General features: G+C 46.2%; 1 protein-coding gene across 2 annotated transcripts in view; it reads right to left on the minus strand.

Annotated features, from left to right (window-relative positions):
- The window catches only part of znf385a (zinc finger protein 385A), a 57,659-nt gene extending 36,007 nt beyond the window's left edge, over positions 1–21,652 (minus strand). Inside the window, exon 1 of one of the 2 annotated variants that reach the window (XM_084016288.1) lies at positions 21,474–21,652. In XM_084016288.1, the coding sequence (XP_083872414.1) occupies positions 21,474–21,486 (13 nt within the window). In that variant the 5' untranslated portion in view covers positions 21,487–21,652. Of the gene's footprint in view, positions 1–15,983; positions 16,350–21,473 lie in introns of those variants that run through there. The other variant, XM_084016289.1, reaches the window with a different exon arrangement.
- Between the last annotated feature and the right edge of the window lie 1,473 nt (positions 21,653–23,125).

Below are 23,125 nucleotides of genomic sequence, written 5' to 3' on the forward strand. Positions count from 1 at the left end.
ACGGGGGAAGAGAGGGATAAAGACGTAGAGGGAGAAAACCAGAAAAAGAGGGAGAAAGGTGACATTGTTTGCCTGAGAAGGCAGCACACCAGAACATGTACCCTTTCTGTCTCCGCCTGTCCTCTGTCGTCTGTTGTTTTCCTCCCCGCAGCATGTTCAAATCCATTCCCACCAAAAAACCCACTTTTATCTCCCATTTCCTCTCCTTCCTCCCCTTGTTCGAGGCGGTGGCCACACACCCAGGTGAAACAAAAGCCAGCGACTTCATTCCCATGCACCTCCCAGAAAACCGTGCCCTCAGGTATGGAATTCTATCACTCAGTCACAATCAGGTGGATCAGCCCAAATACACTTCAGGGGATTGCAACAAAGGCACCAGATTCTCTCTGAGATTAAACCCGCCGCTCTAAGGGAAGAGAAAAGAAGGAGCCATGATGAGTTGGTGAAAAAAGGGGATGTGGGGGGAGGGGGGGCGGTGTAAAAAAGCATACTTGTGCTATTTGAAGAAGAACAACCATGTACCCTTGCCCAGTGTTTGCCAGGCCATTTCATTGACTTCCATTCCCCAAGGAGGGTAGAGGGCAATGTGCTATCAGCCTAATAGAGTGGGGGATGAGACTTTATTTGGTTGACGGCCACTGCTTTCATTCCAGCCCTGCAGTGAATTATCTATGAATATGGAGTAGCCTGACAAACGGGCATGTCCTCCATAACACGACGCTCTCTGTTCATCCCTGGGCAATTCAACCACAGCCCAATCTTTTTAAGTGCTGGGGGGGGAGGGTCCTCTGTAATGTCACTTGTCATTGGTGTTGCCACAATGACACTTTTGCTTAAATCAGCATCCATCACCTCCCCCTTCAAAATAATTGCTGGCAGCTGTGGAGGTGTGCGCTCTGGGCCAGCCACTGGACATTTTTAAAGGTTAAAACAAGACGTGAAATTTAAAAATCTGGGTTGAGATTTGCAGCCAACATATTGTAATTGAGACTTTTGGAAGTGAAACACACAGGAAAAAGTAGTGTTTCACCCATGGACCCCCCCCATGGGTGGTAATTTCCCTGGCATAGCTCGTTAAATGAAAAAGGGAAACCTCCTTGAACCAGACCTGCAGCTCATTTGTCAACACAGAGAGCGGTGTTTTCCCTCTGTTGTCTCTCCCTTAGAAGCTAAGTCAAGAGCAAGCGTTATGCTTTTTCATTCCCCCTCAAACACCTTCAGGTTCAGCTGAGGCATATTCAGCATATTTTTCCATGATGGCAGGTGATGCATTATTCATTGAGCTCTGATTGATCTTGGCTGCAATAAATCCGTAGTCTATAGACACGTGGACATAAAAGCGCACACACTTACACACACGCAGACCTGCATTCTCCCGTGTTGATGCACAGCGAATAAAAAGGAAGTGAGCGTCTATGAATCACACGGCCGCGGAGAGATCTTAAACAAAGCGCGCCATGGATGAAAGGAGCGCTGGGCTTTTGAAAAGTTACCCGACGCAGCATTGTAATGAGAGTAATGAGGTTATCAGACGAACATGGTGCAATATGCTTGTTAAATGTGACATCTGAATTACATCAGAGAATCACCCAGTGAAGCAAAAATGCTGCTGAGGGGAAGATTCTGTCCCGTAGCCAAACCTGCAGCTCACATCGATACGAGGACTCCTTAGTGCGGGCGCCGCCATAGAAACGTTCATACAGGGACACCTGGCGGTCTGCACCTGGGGGAGGATGGCGTAGCTTCAAAGGGAGTTAAAGGGTGACTGTGGGTGTGGAGGGAGTCTGAGATCTCATTTTGAAGTTTGGGGAGATTGGAGGCTGGAGCTGTTTCTCGGAGTGAGCTTTAGAGGTGCTGATAGGCAGATTTTGTGATCACTGGACAGAAACGGGCTAGCTCCAGTTCATGGTCCTTGTGCTAAACCAAGCTAACGGGCTAACCTAACTCACAGCTGGAAAGCAAATGAACGGATTTTCCAAAATGTCTTACTATTCTTTTACCCTTGAACAACTGGCCTCTGATTAAGTGTTTACAGACACACAGTAGTATTTAAGTGTGTCTCAGCGGGTAAATAAATAACAGTGCAAATGGGTTTTGACCTTATGTAAGACCTGGGGGATGAACTTGTGCCCTAATTGGTGAAAGAATACAAATTAATTATGTGGACTGTGCGTGTGTCTGTGAGGCTGTTAAAGGGAGGTTGGCGGTCAAAGGACCAGAGGGAGAAAGATTGGGGAAATTGCTGACTTGACATCGTCTCTTTCTGCTTTTGATGATGCAGGGAGTCTGCACCCTCATGCACCCTGCCTGTTCTCCACCTCCTCGTTCTCCACCCCAGCAGTGCCGCTATTTGGAGAGGAGTGGCTCAAGAGGGCTGTCGGACCGCGAGTGTTTTCAGAGATAGCAGAGGGGACAAGGAAGGAAGAGTTTTTAATGCCACGGCTTAGGTCCTCTTGCCTTCTGCAGCCATGGGCCTCATTGTTGTTATGATTTATTTTTTAATGAGCAGCGCTGCCCGCCCCTCTGCCACACAAAGGCCTGATTGAATCTGGCGTTCCATTAGCATGTTAAAGAGGCCCGGCTTCATCCGTGAGCTGCTGACTGACAGTGGATATCATCTCTGTAATTGCTCGGTGTACTGGAGCCAGAGAGAGAGAGAGAGAGAGAGAGAGAGACTGTAGATCTAGGGGGGAGTTGAAGAAAGATTGGGAGGGAGGGATTAGGATTTAGAAAGGGGGGCATATCTCAGCTACATTTCTGTATATCTCCATTCGGTACGGTCGGGACCCTCGTGCCCTGAGCTGGGAATAGTCTGTTTGAATAAGGTTTTGTTTTTTTCTTTCTAAAGCTGTACTCGAAGCAACGACAGTGGTTTCATAATAGAAACCCTGACGTGTACAGAAGCTTTATTATGTGGAAATGATGTTGCACAGATTTGTCTTTTTTGTATTAATGTTCCAACCTAAGCAAAGCACACCTGAGCTGATGTTGTGTATGCCGTTGTACTGCCAGAACGTGACACTGTACCTGCCACCGTTATGTGACAGCTTGTGTTCGCTCTGCACCACATCTCACCCCAGTCCCCCCCCCCCCCTCCACTGTAAACACAATGGTTTTTGCGTTTGTGTTTCTTTTCACTCTGTTTTTCGAACTCACTCTGTTCCCTCCAACTCTTTCACCTCTGTTTCCTCATCCCCCGCATCACTGAACACCTCCCCTGCACCTCCCCCCTCCGTCGCCCTTGCTCTTCTCCCCCCCTCTGTTCCCGTTCGTTCGCTCTCTCTCTCTCTCTTCCCTCTCTTTCTTTCGTGTCCCTCTCTATCTCTGCAGTAAATGGTAATTGAAGAAACAGTGTGGTGGAGGCGAGGCTGCAGAAAAGATGGTTATCCTAACTCCACATGCCATGCATCCAAAATTAGCCCCCCTCCCTTTCTTCCTCTTCCTCTCCCTCTCTCTCCCCCCCCCCCCCCCCCCCCCCCCCCCCCCCCCCCCACGCTCTGTCCTCCTCTGCTCTGCTGTGACAGTGTGACATGCATGCAGTCCCAAAGCATTGTCAGCCTTGTGTATTAATATTGGAGGACAGTCCGATGGTACCATGGGGTATGTGTGTGTGTGTGTGCGTGTGTGTGTGTGTGTGTGTGTGTGTGTGTGTGTGTGTGTGTGTGTGTGTGTGTGTGTGTGTGCCTAAAACTGATGTGCAGCGCCAGCGCCTTTCCAATGGTGACAATGAAAGATGTCAAGCACACAGAAGTACTCATATCCCAAATCTGCACAACATTGCAAAAGAGAAGTTTGTGTTGGGAGCTGCAGGAGCCGTCCAGAGCTGCTGTATGGAGAATGAAGTGCAGCATCGTACAGCAGAATGAAATACGTGTGAGGAATGGGGCTTCCCCATCGGAAACAAGAATGCACAAAGCTCATTATGTCACAAAGTTTGTTTCAAATAGACTGGATAGATTTACTAATTACATAATTAATGTGCTAGGTTAATGCTTTCAGGTTTTACAAAGCAGCTTAATCCATCAGGCTGCTATCAGGGATTAATATTAATGCCAATGTGCTGTATGTAAACAAAAACAGCTTGAGTGTCCCAACACCATTATTTAGTCTGACACATTCCTGATTCAAACTTATTTATTGTTTTACCCAATACACTCTTCACCATGGCAAAGGGCATGAAAACCTGTTTATACAGACAATTCAGGACCATAATGAGTTTTAGATTGCCTTTTTTTCATCCCATGTCATGCATAACTCGTCATGCATGTTTCATGTTGGCTTCATGCTGTGTCTCGTTTGTTTGCTTTGTGTGAATATTTCACAGGTGATTCACATTCAATTCGAGCTTCAATACATTATTGCCATATCAACTCGATTCATTGGAATTTTTCTTCATGAGCTTACTTAAGACAAACATAATAAAGACACTATATTTATTTTATGCCAGGTTAAAAACAAACTAAACCACACACCAGAAATAAACCTTTACCCCGTCGCATCTCATCAATAATTTAGTTTGGCTGCAAAAACTAGAGGAATGTCAATGGAAGTCAATGTCAATATTGGTCTCAGACAAGAAGAACGCATAAAAGCACAGAAGCCTCCTCCACTGACAACAATGACCTTGCTCTCCACAAGGTCATGTTGACATTGGCTGTCAAAGCCAGGTATCAACACATTATTTACACTAGTTTAAAAAAAGATCCATGGAATTCATGCAAACATCTTTGGGATCACCACATCGTCATCAGACATCTCTCACAAATTCATAATTGCTCCCATTATAGCTGTCATATATTATTTTTCTTTTTTTAAGTACTAACTGTCTTAAAGGCAGAGTAGGTCATTTGGAAAAACCACAGAGACTCTGACGCATTGGCAAACCAAAAAAGTACCACCCTCGTCGTTCAGACATCTGTTCAAAGCCCCTCCCCCAGAACGAGTTCTCGAGATCAGCAGTGCACGTGCAATCAGGAAGTAAGCATTGACAGACAGGCAGGGCGTCCAATTATTTTCTCTGGCCCGACTTTTTTGATTGGACGGGTTTTTCACAGCAACAGATGACATTTTAAAAATGTTTTTATGCCAGAGCAGAGCAGATATGACCAAAAATGTCTCAAACCTTTAACCTGGTGCCAAAACACCTGAACACTATGTACCCGGATGCATTCAAACACACATTCATGCGCACATGCACACACACACACACACACACACACACACACACACACACACACACACACACACACACACACACACACACACACACACACACACACACACACACACACACACACACACCATAGTTCTCCTTCCTACCCTGCAGGCACCCCCTCCTCCACTAACACACCATGAAATCTCTAACACTCGCAACAAATTTACATGACATTAACACTGAAGTGCTATAAAACTGGTGCCCGAATAGCAAATGCAGAGATGCATTGTCTGTGTGCGCGTGTGCTTACGTGTGATAGCAAAGCACAACACGAGTTTCAGCGCACATTTACATTGTGCCGATTGCGAAAAACCGTGAACACTACGTGTGACTGAAGTCGAATCCCCTTGTCTGATTGTAATAAGCTCCCGTGGCCTCCTGTGCATTGCTGTGGGATTAGCATGGCAATCATGGAACATGTTGACACACACTGTTAGTCAGATTGATGCATTTGTTGGAGCGCTGCAGAGCTACACAGCTTTACACACCGACCGACTGCATTAGCCATTTGCTACCAATCTGAGACTTAATGGCTTTCACCAACGATGTCATTCCCGTGCGCAATGTTTTATTCAAATGCTTGCTGGGGTCCGTTTGTAAAGTGTTGAGATCCATCAAGGTTACTTTTGCTTACACAAACGCTCCGTCCAAATCAATGCAGCGGCTTCTGGGTTCATCACCCACAATTATTCTCCAAATAATACCCTCTCTTGCAAGCAAATGAGTCAGAGTTTCTCATTCAATGAATATCGATGACATTCATCAGCCCCGGAAAGGCCAATAATGACATGTGTTTGTGAAACTGTTCAAAGAAAAAGGACATAGAGGGTCAGCTGTTACAATGTTTTTTACAGTGTACAATCTACAACGACACAAGCAACCGCAGGAAACCTGCAAAGGCTTCATTTCCATTTCAAATGCTGTTTTTTGCCCAGTTGTTACAATTTTGGAAATGTGTGCTGTACTTAAATGTCACACGCATAATAATCATATTATGGCTATGGCTATCAAAGGCTGCAATTGTAGTCCTTGCAGGGACTCTAGATTTGACCACATCTGTATGCATGGCATCAGAGTTAAAGATTTTCTCATTTATATTTTTGGCCTCACTCTTTACTGTTGTTATTCTGGGTATGCACGGCGCGCGAAGCCGAAAAGCCGACTAGGGCAATAGAATTGTATAGCATTCATGCCTGTACATGCCACTGTGCATGTGTTCCAGCCACCGACACTGGTGGGAAGCCTCGGCGATGCGGCGAGTGTGTGTTAGCTGCTGCTCCACTGCCTCTAAAGGGGCAGACAGATGTGACGCTACAGTGACGACGACAACAAACCATTATCTAGCCTTTCCTGCCTCTGCCCCCGCGTGCTGCACGTGTCCCACGCCCACCCCCTTTACTCCCGTCTCTCCCCTCTCCGTCCTGCTATCGGAGTCTCAGACTGCGGCAGTGCAGGGCAGTGAGACGGAAAATACAGTGATTTTTTTTCTGACGAAAGTAGACAGGCTCGGTGAGACGGAGATGCTAAAAGAGAGAAGGGGGAAGAGAGGGAACCAAAGGACAAACAGAGCGAATGGAGGAAAGGTGGAGAGAGAAAGAGGGAGCATTCAAGTACACCATTTCTCAGGCAACCGTGTGGTTACGCAGGCTCAGGGGAGACTTGTAGAGGGTAACGGCACCACTGAGAACTCCTGATTATGTGTATATTTGTGTGTGAGTGGGTAAGAGAAAGGAAAAGGAGAGAGGGAGGGAGAGGGAGCGAGAGCTAGGCTGTACCATAAAGAGTCTCACCTTGTTCTGCACCATGCACACACAGCACCCCAGCTGTCATCCAGCTTTGCTCTCTGTCTCCATCAGGGCCGGTGGATGCATCATTCATGAGTAGGGACTTATTCGGCTGCGTCATCTCCTCATATAACTGTCAATAACTTTTTTTTCTGGCTCTGGCTTCAACTTTACTCAGGCAGCGGGATGCACTGGACGCACAGCAAATGTTGAGTGAAAAATTGTTTTTTCTTTCCATACGACACAGAGCAATCTCCATGACGCTGCTTTCACAGAGGGGTGATGAATGTCTTTCCAACAGGACTAGCTCCAGATTGAGTTATATCCTCCATTAGAAGGTGGTACTAACACACTGACTGATGAAAAGTAAAATCAATGATTATCACAATGGGAGTATCGCTTAAAATGAACATAACAACATTAAATGGATGAGATAATGTTTCTCTTTGGTTTAAAAAAAATGAAAACACAGCAACCTGTTTTCATGCCCAACTCATTAAATACAGACACAATTCAGCATCAGAAATGTACACATGGTCCCTTTTAGCGGCCATATGTCATGCTTTCAGCTAACAATGCAAACCCTCCATAGCAGGGTGGTGGATGGTGATGAACATTCATGGCACTGGTGGGAGACTGGTGTTAGTGTCCCATGCAAAACTAAACGTTAGCATTGACTTCGTCACCAGAGTCGAATGTGATTTGTTTGCTACTATTTCGCTAGTACGTTCTTTTTTTTTCTTTTTTTTATGTAATTTCCTGTGAAAACAAGCTTAGACACTATGCATGTAAGGAGTGTATTTTTACACACTGTCCCAACACGTTGAAATGTAATGCTAGAGGGCTTCCTGGAGGGTGAATCCACGTTGCCGATGGCCACTGACCAAGCACCGCTACAGACAAGTTGGAAGAGAGAACGCAACTATTGGAAATGAACAATTTAATGCATCGTACTGTGTTGCATGAGAGAGAGAGAGAGAGCTACCACATGTATAGAGTGTAACATGAAAGGGTAGCTAAGAACGGCCGTGTCCTGCCCCCAGCACCCTTTTTACCCAACCTGTCCTCTTGCCTGAGTGCCTGTGTCGCAGCCTGCTGTGAGGCTGCCTGCTGTGAAGGTCACCCTCCCTGCAGCTATGGATTACACAGGCGCGCACAGTCAGGCAGAATACGATATTGCCCTTGAGGGGAGGTCTGAGGCCCGAGCTGGCAGAGATGAGCCCTCTGGAACTTCTGGACCCCACCGGGACCAGTATGATAACGTATAGCTACTCCGGCCAAATGATGAGAGGCAGAAGTGTAGAAAGGAGCAAAATGGGCACACCAACAGGAGACGTGAAGACGTAAAAGTCATTGGATACAAGATGATTCCTCTCCATTTCATTTATCTCTCATTTGTGGTGCAGAAAAAGAGAAAGAGACACCAGTGTGTTCCCGTGGCTGCCGCGTCTGCTCACCACCAAAGTGTGTGAAAACAAAGAAACCCTCAGATACCAGAACAGCCTTGATGGGTCAACAACACTCCCAGCAGACACAAGAGGGAATCTAATCCCCTAGTCTTCACCAGGTGATATCAAGGAGCCTTCAAAAAGAGCATTCTTCACCCTGTTTTTCTAGCCTTTTAAACACCTTTTATCCTGCAAAATGGTGCAATGAGGGTCACTTTTTCTTGGCGTGGGATCGGAGCCTTTGACAACGCATCCCTCTGGAGTCGTGCCACTGTTTAGAGGTCAGAAGAGACACAGCAACACAGACACGCACATACAAACACATACACTTGGCAGATCCCGCTGCCCTGTGCTGGCTCGGCTTCCCCACTGTGACCTTAATTTGTTCTGTCTTGAGTAAGAGTGCCCACCGGGCAGCTGATGCACCTCAAGGGAACAAACTGACAGGACGCATGGGCATTATGCACATGCAGGGTTTGAGCATATGTGGAAGGAAAGACAGGATAGAATGAGATAGAAAGAGGAGGTTTAAGACATGAGACAAATAAATAGTGCATGGTTGCATGTGGTGTGTGATTTTCAAGTGAGCACGCCGTCGTGTTCACATGTTTAAGCAGAGGAGACAGGAACGGGAGGAGCCGAGGTGGAAAGCGCCCGGACTCCGGGCCACAAATAAAAGCAAAAGAACACAAGCTGTCTCCCCGCCGGCTAGTCCTCTAATGAAGATTTGTGGCAGTGGCTGGCTGGTGATTATTGGCCCAGCGCAGAGACAAAAAAGCATCTTCGGCACGACTGTAAATATAATCTCTCACATTTACGTAAACCATCATGAGCACAAATGAGAAAACATTTGGGTTGCAGGCAGAAGCGCTGCTGTTACAACGTACATGCTGCTGTGCCCTGACACGCTATCGTACCCCTGATGCTACTTTAATAAGCAATCTCATTACAAGCCCCAAACATTAACCGACATTATTCAGATGTGGAGAATGCAATTGGAAGTCACTTATGCTTGTGCTGTTTTTCCTGTCTCATCGGCTCAATTGCACTGATCCCGACTATGCAAATTTTTTAGGGAAATGCTGGTTTCCGTTCTTGTTCCCTGCCTGTGATTTGTTACTTCTTGTCACTATTTTATCAGCGCTCTTTCAAGCCACATTACCAGTCGCTGTCCTGAGTTTCAGTGTTAGCTGAGAGCTGTGTTGAGGCAGGAGTTCATCCATCCGTGTGTCACACAGCCTGCCGCTGCATCGGGGGGGGGGGGGGGTTGGAAACTTGGTCCGGGCTACAATCTTCACACTTGGATCCTCGTATACAACAAGCACAGGAATTGCTCTGCTAATGTAAGAACTGACCTTGAAGGCAAGCAAGAGCCTAAAATACAACATGCGAGAAACGCCAGCAACAGCCAACAAACATAGTAACGTGCAGTGTTTCGGATGACCTCAGATACCACGTTACCCCTGTGTCCCTTACAGCCTGCTAATCCACACCTCTGGCGCCTCACCCTTTCTCCTCTCCCCCGCTCCCCCCAGGCAGGTGCAGGGAGCCGTGGTGCAGGTCCTGGCAGAGCCCCTTCTCCTCTTTCTCTCTCTGAGGGGTAGGGCTGCTTGTGTGGAGACAGGTGTGCATACCAGACACCCGCACTGAGCCCTGCACCAGGCAGATCCCTGAACTACCTGCTAGCGAGGCTTCCCCGGCTCTCATCTAATGTTGCACTAAAGCGTTTTCAAGGAAGCCTACTAGCTGTGTTTGTCAATGGAAGAGGCGACTGAGGTCAAGTCTGTCACCTTTTTATCACTAAGTCGGTGTGCATCCCATCAGCCACAACAAACCCCATTAAAACACATTGGCACTGATTTAGTTGGCAGGGACGAAGGCGTTAGGGCTGGAGATTTAGGCTATTTTGAGCTGTTCATGTAACATTAAGGATTAAAAGCTGGCTCAAGGCTTCTTGGAAGCAAAAGCTAGTACTATTCATTCAGTCTGTGCGCCTGCAACCCGTGGTAGTAAGGTGAGAGCTGTTTGGGTGGATGAGGTCACAGAATGAGGCGATTGTCCTTGTGGCAATAAGGAAAGTTCATGCAGGGCCGTAGGGTGAGATTCCCAACCAGTGTGTCAGATATACTGCTCGCATTTCCCCCTTCGCATGAGTCAGATGATAGAGAGACTACAGCTCAATGCATCTACCCCCCCCCCCCCCCCCCCCCAACTGAAAGATTGTCACCCCACCGCTGTTTGCTCATTTCCTCTCTGCCTTTATCCCTTCAATGCTCCCTTCAATCTCTCTCCTCCTACATTGCACGCTCAATACCAGTCGGCCATTCTTTGGTTGCTTCATCAACTTCCTCCTCCTCCTCCTCCTCCTCCTTCCTTAGCTTGCTCCTCACTAGCCATGCCCCTCAGAATTGACCTTGCTGGGTCTCAAGGAGAATTGATTTCTCTTTTGGTCTTTGTGTGAAACCCTATCTCAACAGCACTCAGAGGAATTTTCTCTTCCCCCAGAGCTGGATGGAGCTAATTCTCTTTCATGAGGACACTTTTCACTCCATTTTATCCATCTGCCTTTCTCTCTCTCTCTCTCTCTCTCTCTCTCTCTCTCTCTCTCTCTCTCTCTCTCTCTCTCTCTCTCTCTCTCTCTATTCCCCCTCCTCTTCTCTTCTGAGCACACAGAAATAGAGCAGGCATGATTAATGCAACATCTATTGACGCCAAACGCTAGCTTTTGCACAACCTTTTTATGTTCTGCTGCTGTTTCGGAAATTGTTATTCATGCATCCTCCAACAGTGGTGCTGAATTATCACATTAGCTGATCAATAAAATAGACAAAAAAAAGAGAGAAAGCACAAAGGCTGGATTTCACATTGACTGAACATGCGACTTATATTTTCATAAAATAACAGTTGGCATATCTGGCATATAACATTGTATAGCACTCTGCTAATTGAAGCCCTGCAGAAGTAGACTCTTGCATTTCATTTAAAAAAGTGTAAAAATGTGATAAGAAAGCACTGACAGTATAACTAAAAGTAGCTAGTTGATGTCATACAGTGCAGCTACACTCATATGATATGTGCAATGGTACACCTAATGATGTCGGTATATATTCTTGATCTTTGTTCTATATTTGAGTCAGTATGCGAGTGATATTTCAGTACCAATGCAAGCGTCACACAAAGTATATGGAAGTACACTTTGGGAAGTATAGTAAAACTTATTTGTAGTTCCCAAGATCTAAATGCACCTTGAATTCCTGAAGAAAAGTCTCACAATATATGATCAAAACAAAAGGCAATTGATAATCAAGATATTAATGATTAATCTCAGAAAATGTTAATATTGCTTCCTGAAAGCAGAGGACAATAGCGTGATAAAGGCAGCAAACACTAGAGCGCTGCAGTGTGAGGAATCATCTGTGCCTTTTTTCCACTTTGTGATCAGAGTGACTGTTGAAGCATACAGAGCATTTTCCAGGCTTGGAATCCCAGGTGTCTTGTAGCCCCAGGATCCCCAGTAAGTATAGTCAGCCAGGCCTGCCTTGGTGAATGCACTAATGTGACACCATAATCACGCACAGGTGCATTTTTGTGCTTCACAGAGCAACAGCAGCGGGCTGTCGGCGGCGTTGGCAGGTGCCGGTGTGTGTCGGGTAAACTGTAGTGTTTTATTCGAGTGTATGCAAGCGCGTTGTGCATACTTTCGGAGTGTGTGTTTACGGTAAGAGAAGACCTCGTCGCCGTCATTCACAATATGAAACCATCCGTGCCCTTGCCCCTTTCTGGCCTTTACTTCCTAGTGAATGGTCTTTGACAGAGGGCACTGCAGTGAGGCCAATGAAGCAGTGCGAGTCACAGCAGAACAGACACCTCCACCTCCCCCAGCTCTGCAGTGTTAACACACACACACACACACACACACACACACGATGCACTCACAGACACAATGGGTTGCCTTCCCACCAGTCCAATAACAGGCCTATTCATTAGAGTCTCTTACAGACGGTATTGACAACCTGCTGACACACAGTCACTCCAGCATAAACAAATGGAGCAATAGAGAGGGCAAGGGGAGGGGAAGAAGGGAAGAGACCTGTTATAGTGGCTTTTTGACTGAGGAGTGCTCTCCGCGAACCAGGAGTGTGCAAGACTCAAAGGAAGAAGAGAGAGTGCTGACATACTTCATCCACATACATGGACCCACATCCTCTCACACACACAGTTCAGTCTCCCATCAGACGAGTGCCACATCAATCTTGCATCCTAGGTCACGACTGAAATATGTAGCCAATTACGATTAATGGGAATAAGTCATCCTCAATGTGTGCCTTGCCACATAGAGGAGCTACGGAAAGGTGAACTGGGTCACGTGCAAGGAACTATCTCATCATCACACAGCCGTCCCCCTGCTCTCCATAAAAGATATTCCTACTAAATGGCAACGGGATATTCTGCAAAAAAAACCTGATGAAATTTGAAGCCGGTGGCCCAGTTTCTGGAAAAATATAGAGTGGACATTGACTTTCTAACCGCCAATTTTGCTGCAGATTGATTTGCTGTGAGATTTTGGGTTCACGGGCGCTAATCACTTGAGAAAGTTTATATATATATATATATTTCAGCATGTTTTACTGCAAAAAGTGTTCCATTTCTATCTCGGACATGCAAAAATGAAATCCTTGCAGAAACTGTGCCATGCATACCAAGTATCTGTCTCATTAATGAGCTACAATTACTGTGTCACTTTGACATAAACAGAGAGAGCAGAGCAGTCATGGAGGAAAAGTGTGCGTCTCCGATGTCTCTGTGAGCTGACCTCTGGAACCAGGTGAGCGTGTGCAGGCTGTTAGAGGAAGGGCCAGTGAGCAATAGCTATGCGCACAGGTAAAAAGAGAGACGGATTTAATGGAGATTGAAGGGGCCAGACACAAAGACAAAGAGACGGATAGAAAGCACGACTCTCGGGAGATCAGCTCTGACTCAAACAGGCAAGACAGATGAGATATGAAACAATAACCAAACATGAACCAATCATCAATGTCACTGCCTCAAGAAAGAAACGGAGATGAAGCTAACAAAGTGGAGCGTCCCAACAATACTTGTCAGAGCTTCAACATGCATTTTAGGTGACAGTGACAGACATCTAAAGATGGATTCCATACCAGGAGCTGCCTGCAGGCATCAGCTAGCTGGATTTTTTTTAGACAACATGGTGGCTGATCACGATGACACCACAGTATCGAGAGGCTCCACGTCGATGGGAACCCGTGTTCTCTGTCAGCTTGCTGTTGTTCTCTCTCTGCCCAGATAACACACACATGTTTTCATACACAGAAACCCACACAGCATCTGCAGCAGCCCCCATACCCCTAACTTGGTGCAGAGCCCATGTCAGGCAGAGAGCTAAGCTGGCTGCCCACGGCTTTGTATAGAGCTCGCTGTACAGCACAACCACACATCCATTGCCATTATCAGCATCGGGACTGTCATCGCTATCGCAGCGGCCAGCGACCTGTGCCAGGGGCCCAGATTGCCTGCAAAGCTAGTTATCATGGACTGGCGAATGCAACATCAAGGGCAGAGCCACACTGGGAATGGTTGTTTGCTCAAGGTCATACAAAACAACGGGTAGGAATAGACTAATAGCCGTACAGACATAGCGGTAAATTATGTGGTTTACACGGGCATGCTCACACGGTACACATGCCACAATATATATATATATATATATATATATATATATATGGTAATTTGTCAGAGATATGTTATCACAACGTTGCAGATTTATATCAGTGAGCCTCATCAGGAAATTTTTGCTGATGGTCCAGATCGCCCGGCGTGAAAATTGTAAAGGTCATTACAATGACATTACCCTTTTCAGAGGAGAAAAGCCAGAAATGTCAAATAGCTCAGCAGCTACATAATCACGCAAATGGAGCAGAATGTTATGCACCAGAAAATCTGAATGTTCAGACAGAAATAATGGAAGGTACCTATCTGAGTGACGACTTGATGGGGAGAAGTCTAGGTCCGCTTTTAGCAGGTGTAATGATGTGATGGAAAACACACAGGTTTGGTATTTATGGGATACAGTTATCACTATTTAAAAACGATTCGGTCTGCTGCAAAAAAAAAAAATCTGCTGTAAGAGACGGCATTCAGTGTTCCTGTGAAGGCAGACTTCATAGTACTGCATAACAGAAGTCACATTCCATGTTTTATTACTCCTACCAGGACCGTACAGCGAAACAGTTAAAATAGATACGCTGTAATAACTACCCTAAGCTCAAAACATCTCTCTTATGAGCGAGTCTACTGTTTGTTAGTGTGAGACAGCTGTGGTTGAGGAGAAAATGTAATTTATGGGAGCTGCAAGACGCTGCTTGTCTAACTGTTTAATGAGGCTCAAGTCAGGTAATTGTTCCCAATCCCTTTTGACCAGCGGCAGAAACACAGAATGACCATGTGAAAACAAAGAGGGGAAAACTTAAAAGAGTGAGAAAGTTACCCATTTAACAGTCCGAGACCTGAACTTCGCTGACTTGCTTGGAGCCTTTAGGTCACAGGGATAAGCATCCTTCAGTGTGAACACTTCAGACTCCCACACGTCACACTACATGACTCCCTATAATCATTAGAGATGTCTGCTCGAAAAAACATGCCTGCCGGGAGAGCAGAGGAGCGGAGCTGCGTCTGAATCGGCCCAGGCATGCGTTGAAACAAAGCGCCCTCTCCGGCAAAGAACATAGCAACACACACACACTTAAAATACACACACACACACACACACACATAATACCCTGACACAGTCTGCAGACATACACAAATGAGAAGACACTTACAAGCTGACACACACTTATTAATCACACACACACACATGTTCTTTATATCGTATCCAGACAGCAGCATCGGTCATGTCACTGGACTTAGTGGCAAGCTCCCATCCTCTGTATGAACGTACAAACTGACTAAGTGGAGTACAGAGACCACACAGAATCCCTTCCCTCAGACGTGGCCACTATGGGACCAGAATACTAAAGGAGAAAGTGCAGGCTGACTCAGAACAGAACAACCTTGTGTAATAACTAAAAGCTGCACTGCGCTCCAAACGGAGGGATTGGATCCTTGATTTCCTTGATTATTTGTATAAGTCAGCATTTCGTCTGTTGTCAGTACGTTGGCGTGAAACAAACCTTTGTCACTTCACCTCAGTTTGGAGGACATCCGAATGGTCGAGCCATGGTCACGTGACCAAACAGCCCATAATGATACAGTCCAGCTCCAAACACTTTGACCTTCCCTGTCATCACTCACACCTGCCATGTTAACGGCACACTGTTTTCATATTTACACGCACTGGCCATGATTTAAAGGCTCATCCCGGAGCTCAGTGTTGGTAGACGTGGACGCCGAGCAGAGCACACACTGTTAATGAAGAGCTGCTGCTGGTGGCCAAGTTTAAGTAGGGATTAGTGAGCCAACTGCACGATTGACCTCTCCGAAAATCCCATGCACCAAAGAGCGAAAAAAAAAACTCACCCAAAATCATGACGTGTGATGCCTTTTGTGTCCCTGGGTTGACAAGTGCTCCCTCGCTGCCCCCGTCTCGCCTGCTTTCACACCGGAGGGCAAAGGCTCCAAAAATCTCTTCTCAGAGTTCCTCTCCACTCTGCAGAAAGAGCCGACTCAGATAGGCAGCGCGAGATGTGAGGAGAGACTGCTGCTGCACATGCCGTCCGTCGCGCCTGCCCTCTCCAGGTGAAAAGCTGAGTGTGTGTGTGTGTGTGTGTGTGAGAGGGAGAGAGCACACAAGTGTGTGTCAATGTGAATGTGTGTGTGTGTTTGAGTGTGTATGTGTATGGAGGAGGGGGTCCAGCGTTTCTGCAGTTGTGGCTCAGGTAAGCCTGAGGACAGTATGGAGGGGGTTAGAAGCAGAGACAGACTGAGAGAGAGAGAGAGAGAGAGAGAGAGAGAGAGAGAGAGAGAGAGACAGTGGGGGGTTGGGGGGAGTCAAAGAGAGGAGGGGGAGCCTAAAGTGTGACAGCCAATCAAAAGAGGAGGCTACAGAGCCACGATCTTCTTCTCCACAGCAGCCAGGAGGAACGGTGGTGGTCTCCAACAAACAGCTGACGAGCAATTTCTTCTTAACTGTGTCATTTCACCGCTTTGGTCTCTCAGTGAAACGCACACACTCCCGCTCCCACTCTGGCTTTTCCCTCCCTCTCTATGTGTTTCTTGTTTTTTTTGGGGTTGGGTATAACCTAAAGGCACCTTACATGCCTCTGCTCTGATTGGTGGCTGCCTCGTCCAATGAGAACAGCGGCAGACACTTGTCATCATGCAGAGTGGAAGTCATGAAGGAGAGACAGAGCTTGACTGAAACCCCCCCCCCAAACCACTGTTTCTCCCTTTGATTAGCCATATTCTTCTCACCCACTCCCCCTCACAAAGAGCGTGATTGGACGCTCTGCTTATCGTGTTTGTGGTTTAACCTCCCGTCTCTGTCTTCCATGTGTATGTGGACTTGTTAAAGGATTAACCTTTCCTCTGTGTGGCTCTGTCCTTCTCCCCCTCAGTCTCTTAACCTGCCCGGGCAAGGTTACGCATTTTACCAACCACTGTGTTCTCGTCAAAGCGATGGAATTCAGACTGGGAGTGGAGTAAGGGAGGGGGGGGGGGGGCGCAAGGAAAAAAATGGAGAGATGAAATAGAAAGCGACAGAGCAGAGGAAACAGAAGAAGGAGGGGCAGAGATTAAACTAAATACAACTTGACAGAGGGATGAAGAAATGTGGAGTGACAAGAAGAGGCGACCGGGAGAACGGAATACAAAGACGGAGTCGGACACGGGCGGAAGGGGCTGCAGGGAATTAAACTGTGTGGACCATAGCGATGCAGCCACTAATTGAGGAGGAGCTTCACGGCCAGCTTCTTATGGTCTGCTTCCTCCACACTACGAAACCACACGAAGAAACCACTCAAACAACGTCTGCTGTCATGTCCAAGCACTATCACTCTCCCCCTCTCTGTCTCTCAGTTCCCCCTGTGAAGAGGCAAGATAGCCAGAGAAAATCACACCACAATGTTATTGAGAAACTCAATGCGTAAGAGAAGGCTTAACAAAGCTGTCAAAAAATTAATCCCCTTGGGCAGGCATGCTTGCAAACTCACAGATACAAACACGTGAGCCTGGGGCTACGAAAAAAATGCTGCCTGATGTTCATTTTGCCTCCTCTTGTCCTGCTCTCTCCTTCTCTTTTCTTTTCTATCTCTACCCCCCCTCCACCCCTCCCACCCTTCTCACGCTCTCAGGCTGAGGCTGTGAGTCACAGGGTGTTGGAGTGAATACTAAGGAGGCTGGCTGACACCTCCAATACCTCCCTGCACAGCAGCTCCACTGCACAAATTTAAGCCATCGCATGTAAACATTGGGAGACTCAGGGGCCAAAAACCACCCACACGAGCTCTTACAGATTGTAAATTTCGGGGCTAAAACGCACTCGCTAAAAGCCGCCGGTTTTACGGGAACATATGGCAGCGCTCAGCAAAAGGTGAACAGAAATGCTCCCGCTCTCGCAACTGCCACCATGATCTAACACCTGCAGCAGTAATAAAAACAAGCAGTTAGAATACAATAATTGGCCCGCGGGTGTGGAAGTGCATCAAAGGTTTTACAGTGTAAAAGGACAAACACAGATTAGAGAGGAAATGTAAGCCTGTGGTTCCTTGAATCAAATGCACAAACACACATCGTATCTGCAGGAAATGGACCAAGCGCTGAGGATATTAGTTTTTTGAAAATGGGACACTAGCAGCTCGAACAATAGTTATCATCAATACAGCTATGTGTGCAAGTCTTTCCATGAGCATTTATGTGTGTGTGTGTGTGTGTGTGTGTGTGTGTGTGTGTGTGTGTGTGTGTGTGTGTGTGTGTGTTTGCATTTGTGTGTCAGCAAAAGAGCTGAGATAGGGTTTCCTCATTAGTTGTGTTGGTATCAATAATTCAGAGCCGGTCCTTGTTGGCATTCAATGGGCCGAGTGCTAATGTGCTGTAGGGCCAACGGGGGCCCAGGGCCCAGCGCCACTTTAATGGATGTCATGATGAGAGGGTGAAATCGGAGCAAGGAGATCCTGTATCATCATCCATAGGTAGGACGAGGGAGGGAGGACAGGGCAGAGGAGAGAGAGAGGAGACGGCGGTGGGGTGAAGGCCACTGGGGGAAGACAGATGGCAGATTATTGGACAGGTATGGAAAGAGAAAGGAAGAGGAGAAAGGAAATAGGGGAGGAAATTGGGCTATTAGATCTCTCCGTTTGCCATTGGCCACAGATCGATCTTTCTTAGGGCCTCTATCACCTTTGGACGGGCGTATCATGAGACACATGTTAAGTGGCCACTATCTCGAATGAATAATAAATTCACTTTAGCTCATTTGCAATCTTGACTTGCTATAGGTACTTCACTTATTAATGCCTCTACAAAAAAGTTCAGCGTCAGCTTAATTCTAACCTTAACACCTTTACAACGTCTTAAAATAATTGCTTAACCCTGAGAGGAGCAGCTTGTGCCCAGAGATGGTGGGTGATGTCCCACAGTGTGATTCATAGACACCCCTGCTGAGCCTGGATGGTGATGAGTGGTTAACATATGCTGCCCCCTTCTGGTGTAAACCTGTCAACACAGGATTAATCCCCCGTAAAGCGTGTCTGGGAATCTGTCTAAATATTCCAGCTGTAGAGACCCTGGCCCGTACTGGACTGCACTCTGAAAAGGTGAAAACGACACGGTGTAAGTGGAGAGGCTGATATGTTCCCAGAGTCATGTCAACACATGCTGTTAAATGAGGGAACCACAGACACGAGGCACAGCTGGTACTGTATTGATGGCCTGTCAGACTGAATCACAAATACCTCACTCATGCTGAAAACCATCTGTACAATAGACTTGACAAAAGCTGACTGCCGAGGCCAGTATCCTTACTGGGACTGTTTTTATGGGCAGAATGGTGAATAAACTGCGCGTGAGTGCAGCGGGTCAAATGTGACAGGAGCGACTGCTGAGCATGGAGGGATAATAACGACTTGCTGACGTGCGGTAACGGCCTTTGAGAGATTTATCAAACCTGAGGGAGAGAGACATCAAACGCCTTCATTCATATAATTCTATGATCAGTCTTCCTCATTCTTTCCTTCAAAGGAAAACCAGTAAATCTACGCTCACCTCCAGACAGACTGTTAATCACTTCCTCAACGGCTCAAACGCAATGTCAGAATGCAACTTCTGTTGATCATAAATTCTAGTCATATTTCATGAGAGCGGGCCTGCGGGCTTTATGTGATTTTTTCCAGAAACCTACGTTCATCTGTTTTTCTTCTTCCTCTTCTAGCGTTTGTTTGCATGGTGTCATGAAAGGGATTTCTGTTCATACTGAGTCCACATGTAGGTCATCATGCTTTGGGTGTCTCCTGGCACCGCGGTGGTGAATTTAGAGACTGCCTATGAAGGTCAAAGGTGAGGGGGCAAGGCAAGTACCGGTCATCAGCATACTTGCACTTCACCTCATAATGTGGCAAAGCATTTACTAAAGCTACCAGAAAATAAATTACAGTTTATGAGACTATGAAATCTTCATTAAGAGCACAAACACAAGCCGGCTCACTGTGAAGGGAAGGACCTCTGCGTTCCCCTTGAAGTGGCCTTAGTCTGCAAGTTGAGCATATCAGTTTGCAGCTGTGAGGGATAATCATCCCACTAAATTTAGAGTATTGATCAGGTGTGGACATGTGCAGGAAATGAGGCCCGCTGTACCTTTCTGATTGTTTCTCACTTTTAAGTTCAGTTTTAGTTGATCAAAAGAATATTTATACATATCTATTTTGCTGATCAATTATTCGTATAAGTTATATTTTAAGCAAAGCATGTGATGGTTTCAGGCTTTCAAACGTGAGAATGTGCTGGTTTTCTTTGTGTTACATTATATTACATATATTACAAAATAAGACATCCAAAGCTGTTGTGCTCTACTGTCATCGCCATTTTTTTTTTTATTTCTTTCTGACATTTCAAGCTAAAAATATTTCAAAGTTAGTTGTGAAGATTCTATGATGAAGATAAGTTACAGCCCTGTTACTTTGTTATGCTTTAGCATCATGCTTTTTAATGAAAGTACCTAAAGCTTCACAGACATAACACAAAAAGAAATAGGTTTTTGAGGATTCTGTGTGTGTGCACAGGTGGGTGTGCCGATCCACGCCTTCGGAGATGGAGAATGTTGATGTTGACTGTCACAATCTCGCACGTCCCTGACGTTTTTACACCAGTGCCAGAGAACAGGAAATCTTTCCAACCAACCATATTCAGATCACACATTCATGCCATAACTTGTGGTTCATACTCGGGTGAAACTAAACAACAATCACTTCTGTTAAGCTGTCCCCGTTTGATTAAATATGTTAGGCTGACACATTCCTCGTCGTTATTTCATAATGATGTGTTTATTTTAGAAGACAGTAATTCATGATCGTCTCCAGACATTCCTCATCCGAGAGTGATGTGGTGGAACAAAAAAATTATTTGAAGAGTCAACTATGACCCCGCTATAAAAGTTTGACATCTGACTACAAATGCCACACACACACACACACACACACACACACACACACACACACACACACACACACACACACAGTGTCAGATCAGCCTCACCCTAAATGTGCGGTGTCCGGTCTGGTTGTGAGGGCAGCAGAGGACAGGTGGAGCTGTCAGGACAGTTGTCAGCTCTCCACAGGGACATGCATATGTTTGACCCAAGAATGAAGACTCAGTATAAAGTGAAATCATTCTTTGAAACAAATGTATTTTTTCTTTTGTGTCACATCCGAGCATATTTGTAACCCCCAAAACTGACATAATAATGAACTGACAGTACACATACAGATGGGAGTAAAAAAATGTATTTCTTGCTGCCCACAGTGACAGTAATGGAAGTAGACTGATATTGTAGCAGTAGAAGGAGGGCTCCTTTCTTACCTGTGCTCCACATTGTACCTCCAGTCCTCCTGCTCTTGCTTGAGTCCAATCTCCAAACCGTGTACAGGAACACTGAGAAACAGCTATTTCCTCTGTGAAAATACCTTCCCGCATGAAAAATGGCCAGATGGAAGAAATATGTCCGGAAAGATCCTCAACTATTCTCATTCAGAGCCGTGTGTGCAAACAACACACGCTGGCAATGTAAAGGACATGTGGAAACAGAGACCACAAACACATTGCCTCTGTCACCTCCCCTCCGCCTCTCTACATCTCCTCCCTCCCTCCCTCCCTCCCTCTCTCAGCTCCGTGTGAAAACAAGACAGTCCAGTAGCTAATCGTGGCATATCTTAATACATGAGGGCCGTTGTGTTAGAAGAGAGAGCAGAAGGGCAGAAGGGAAGAATCAAGTGTCAGTGAAAGCGGAGCAAAAGTGAGATCTAGTGCACAGAGGGGAGAGAAATGTCAATCGATGAAAAGATGATTTGTTGTACAACAATGCTAAACCTCTGTAAATAAGCTCTAATCTACACAAGCATCCGTGGTGCGATACAGGCGACCACTTTCAGCACAGAAAATAAGAATGAAGGAGGGCAAACTGCTGCAGCAATGTGGAAAGGCCGAAAAACAACCGTTGGAAAAATGCTGAGTGACAACATTAACACGCATGTGTAAATTCAGAGCTAGATGTTATTCTGCGCTGTCTGCAGTAAGCGGCGACCCACCACACAGTCCACTTGGGGCTCCAGTAACATTTTATCACACTGCATCACCTCAGCGGGCCGTTTCAGTGAGATACACATGCAGCATGAAAATCAAATACTTCCAGCCTTATAAGCAGGCTCACTGTGTCCACGCTCTCCTCTAGGCGCTCTGCTGGAAGATAAGGTTAGAAGGGGAAAAGGACAGCAGTTTACAGTTGTAAGCACATTTCAGCACCCAGGGGCCCGAGGGGTAATGTTACAGGGACACACCGCTCACCAGGACTGTGCCTGTCTCTCACAGGCAAGTAAAGTTTACACCACAAACCATTAAATTGGACAGTTGACTTCCTGGCTGTTATGTCTGTGTTTACGTTTACATTTCTTAAATATATGCAGCTGGAAACTGAAATTCATCCCTAAAAAATCAAGAATGATGCCTGGTCTTGCTTTGTGGCTTTACTTTGTTCCTTCTGTGTGGAGTTTGCATGTTCTCCCCGTGTAAGCGTGGGTTCTCTCCGGGTTCTCCAGCTTCCTCCCACAGTCCAAAGACATGCAGGATGGGGATAGGTTCATTGATGACTCTAAATGTCCCGTAGGTGTGAATGTGAGAGTGAATGGTTGTCTGTCTCTACATGTCCGCCCTGTGATAGACTGGTTACCTGTCCAGGGTGTACCCTGCCTTCACCCAATGACAGCTGGGATCGGCTCCAGCCCCCCTAGACCCTGAATACAGGATAAGCGGTAGATGATGGATGGATGGATGGATGGATGGATGGATATAACTCATTGCATAACAATACAGAAGTATAGAAATAATTAAACAATCAATTTGTCTCACTTGCCAACAGGGGGAGTTAAGTTCCTCCACTTCCCTTCATTAAAGGAGAAATCCGGTCATTTTTTACCCCATTTTCGTTGTCCCCAGGGTCATCCCGACTTATTAGAAGC

The sequence above is a fragment of the Eutrigla gurnardus genome, assembly GCF_963514095.1.
Source record: "Eutrigla gurnardus genome assembly, chromosome: 8".
In the NCBI taxonomy this organism is placed as follows: Eukaryota; Metazoa; Chordata; class Actinopteri; order Perciformes; family Triglidae; genus Eutrigla; species Eutrigla gurnardus.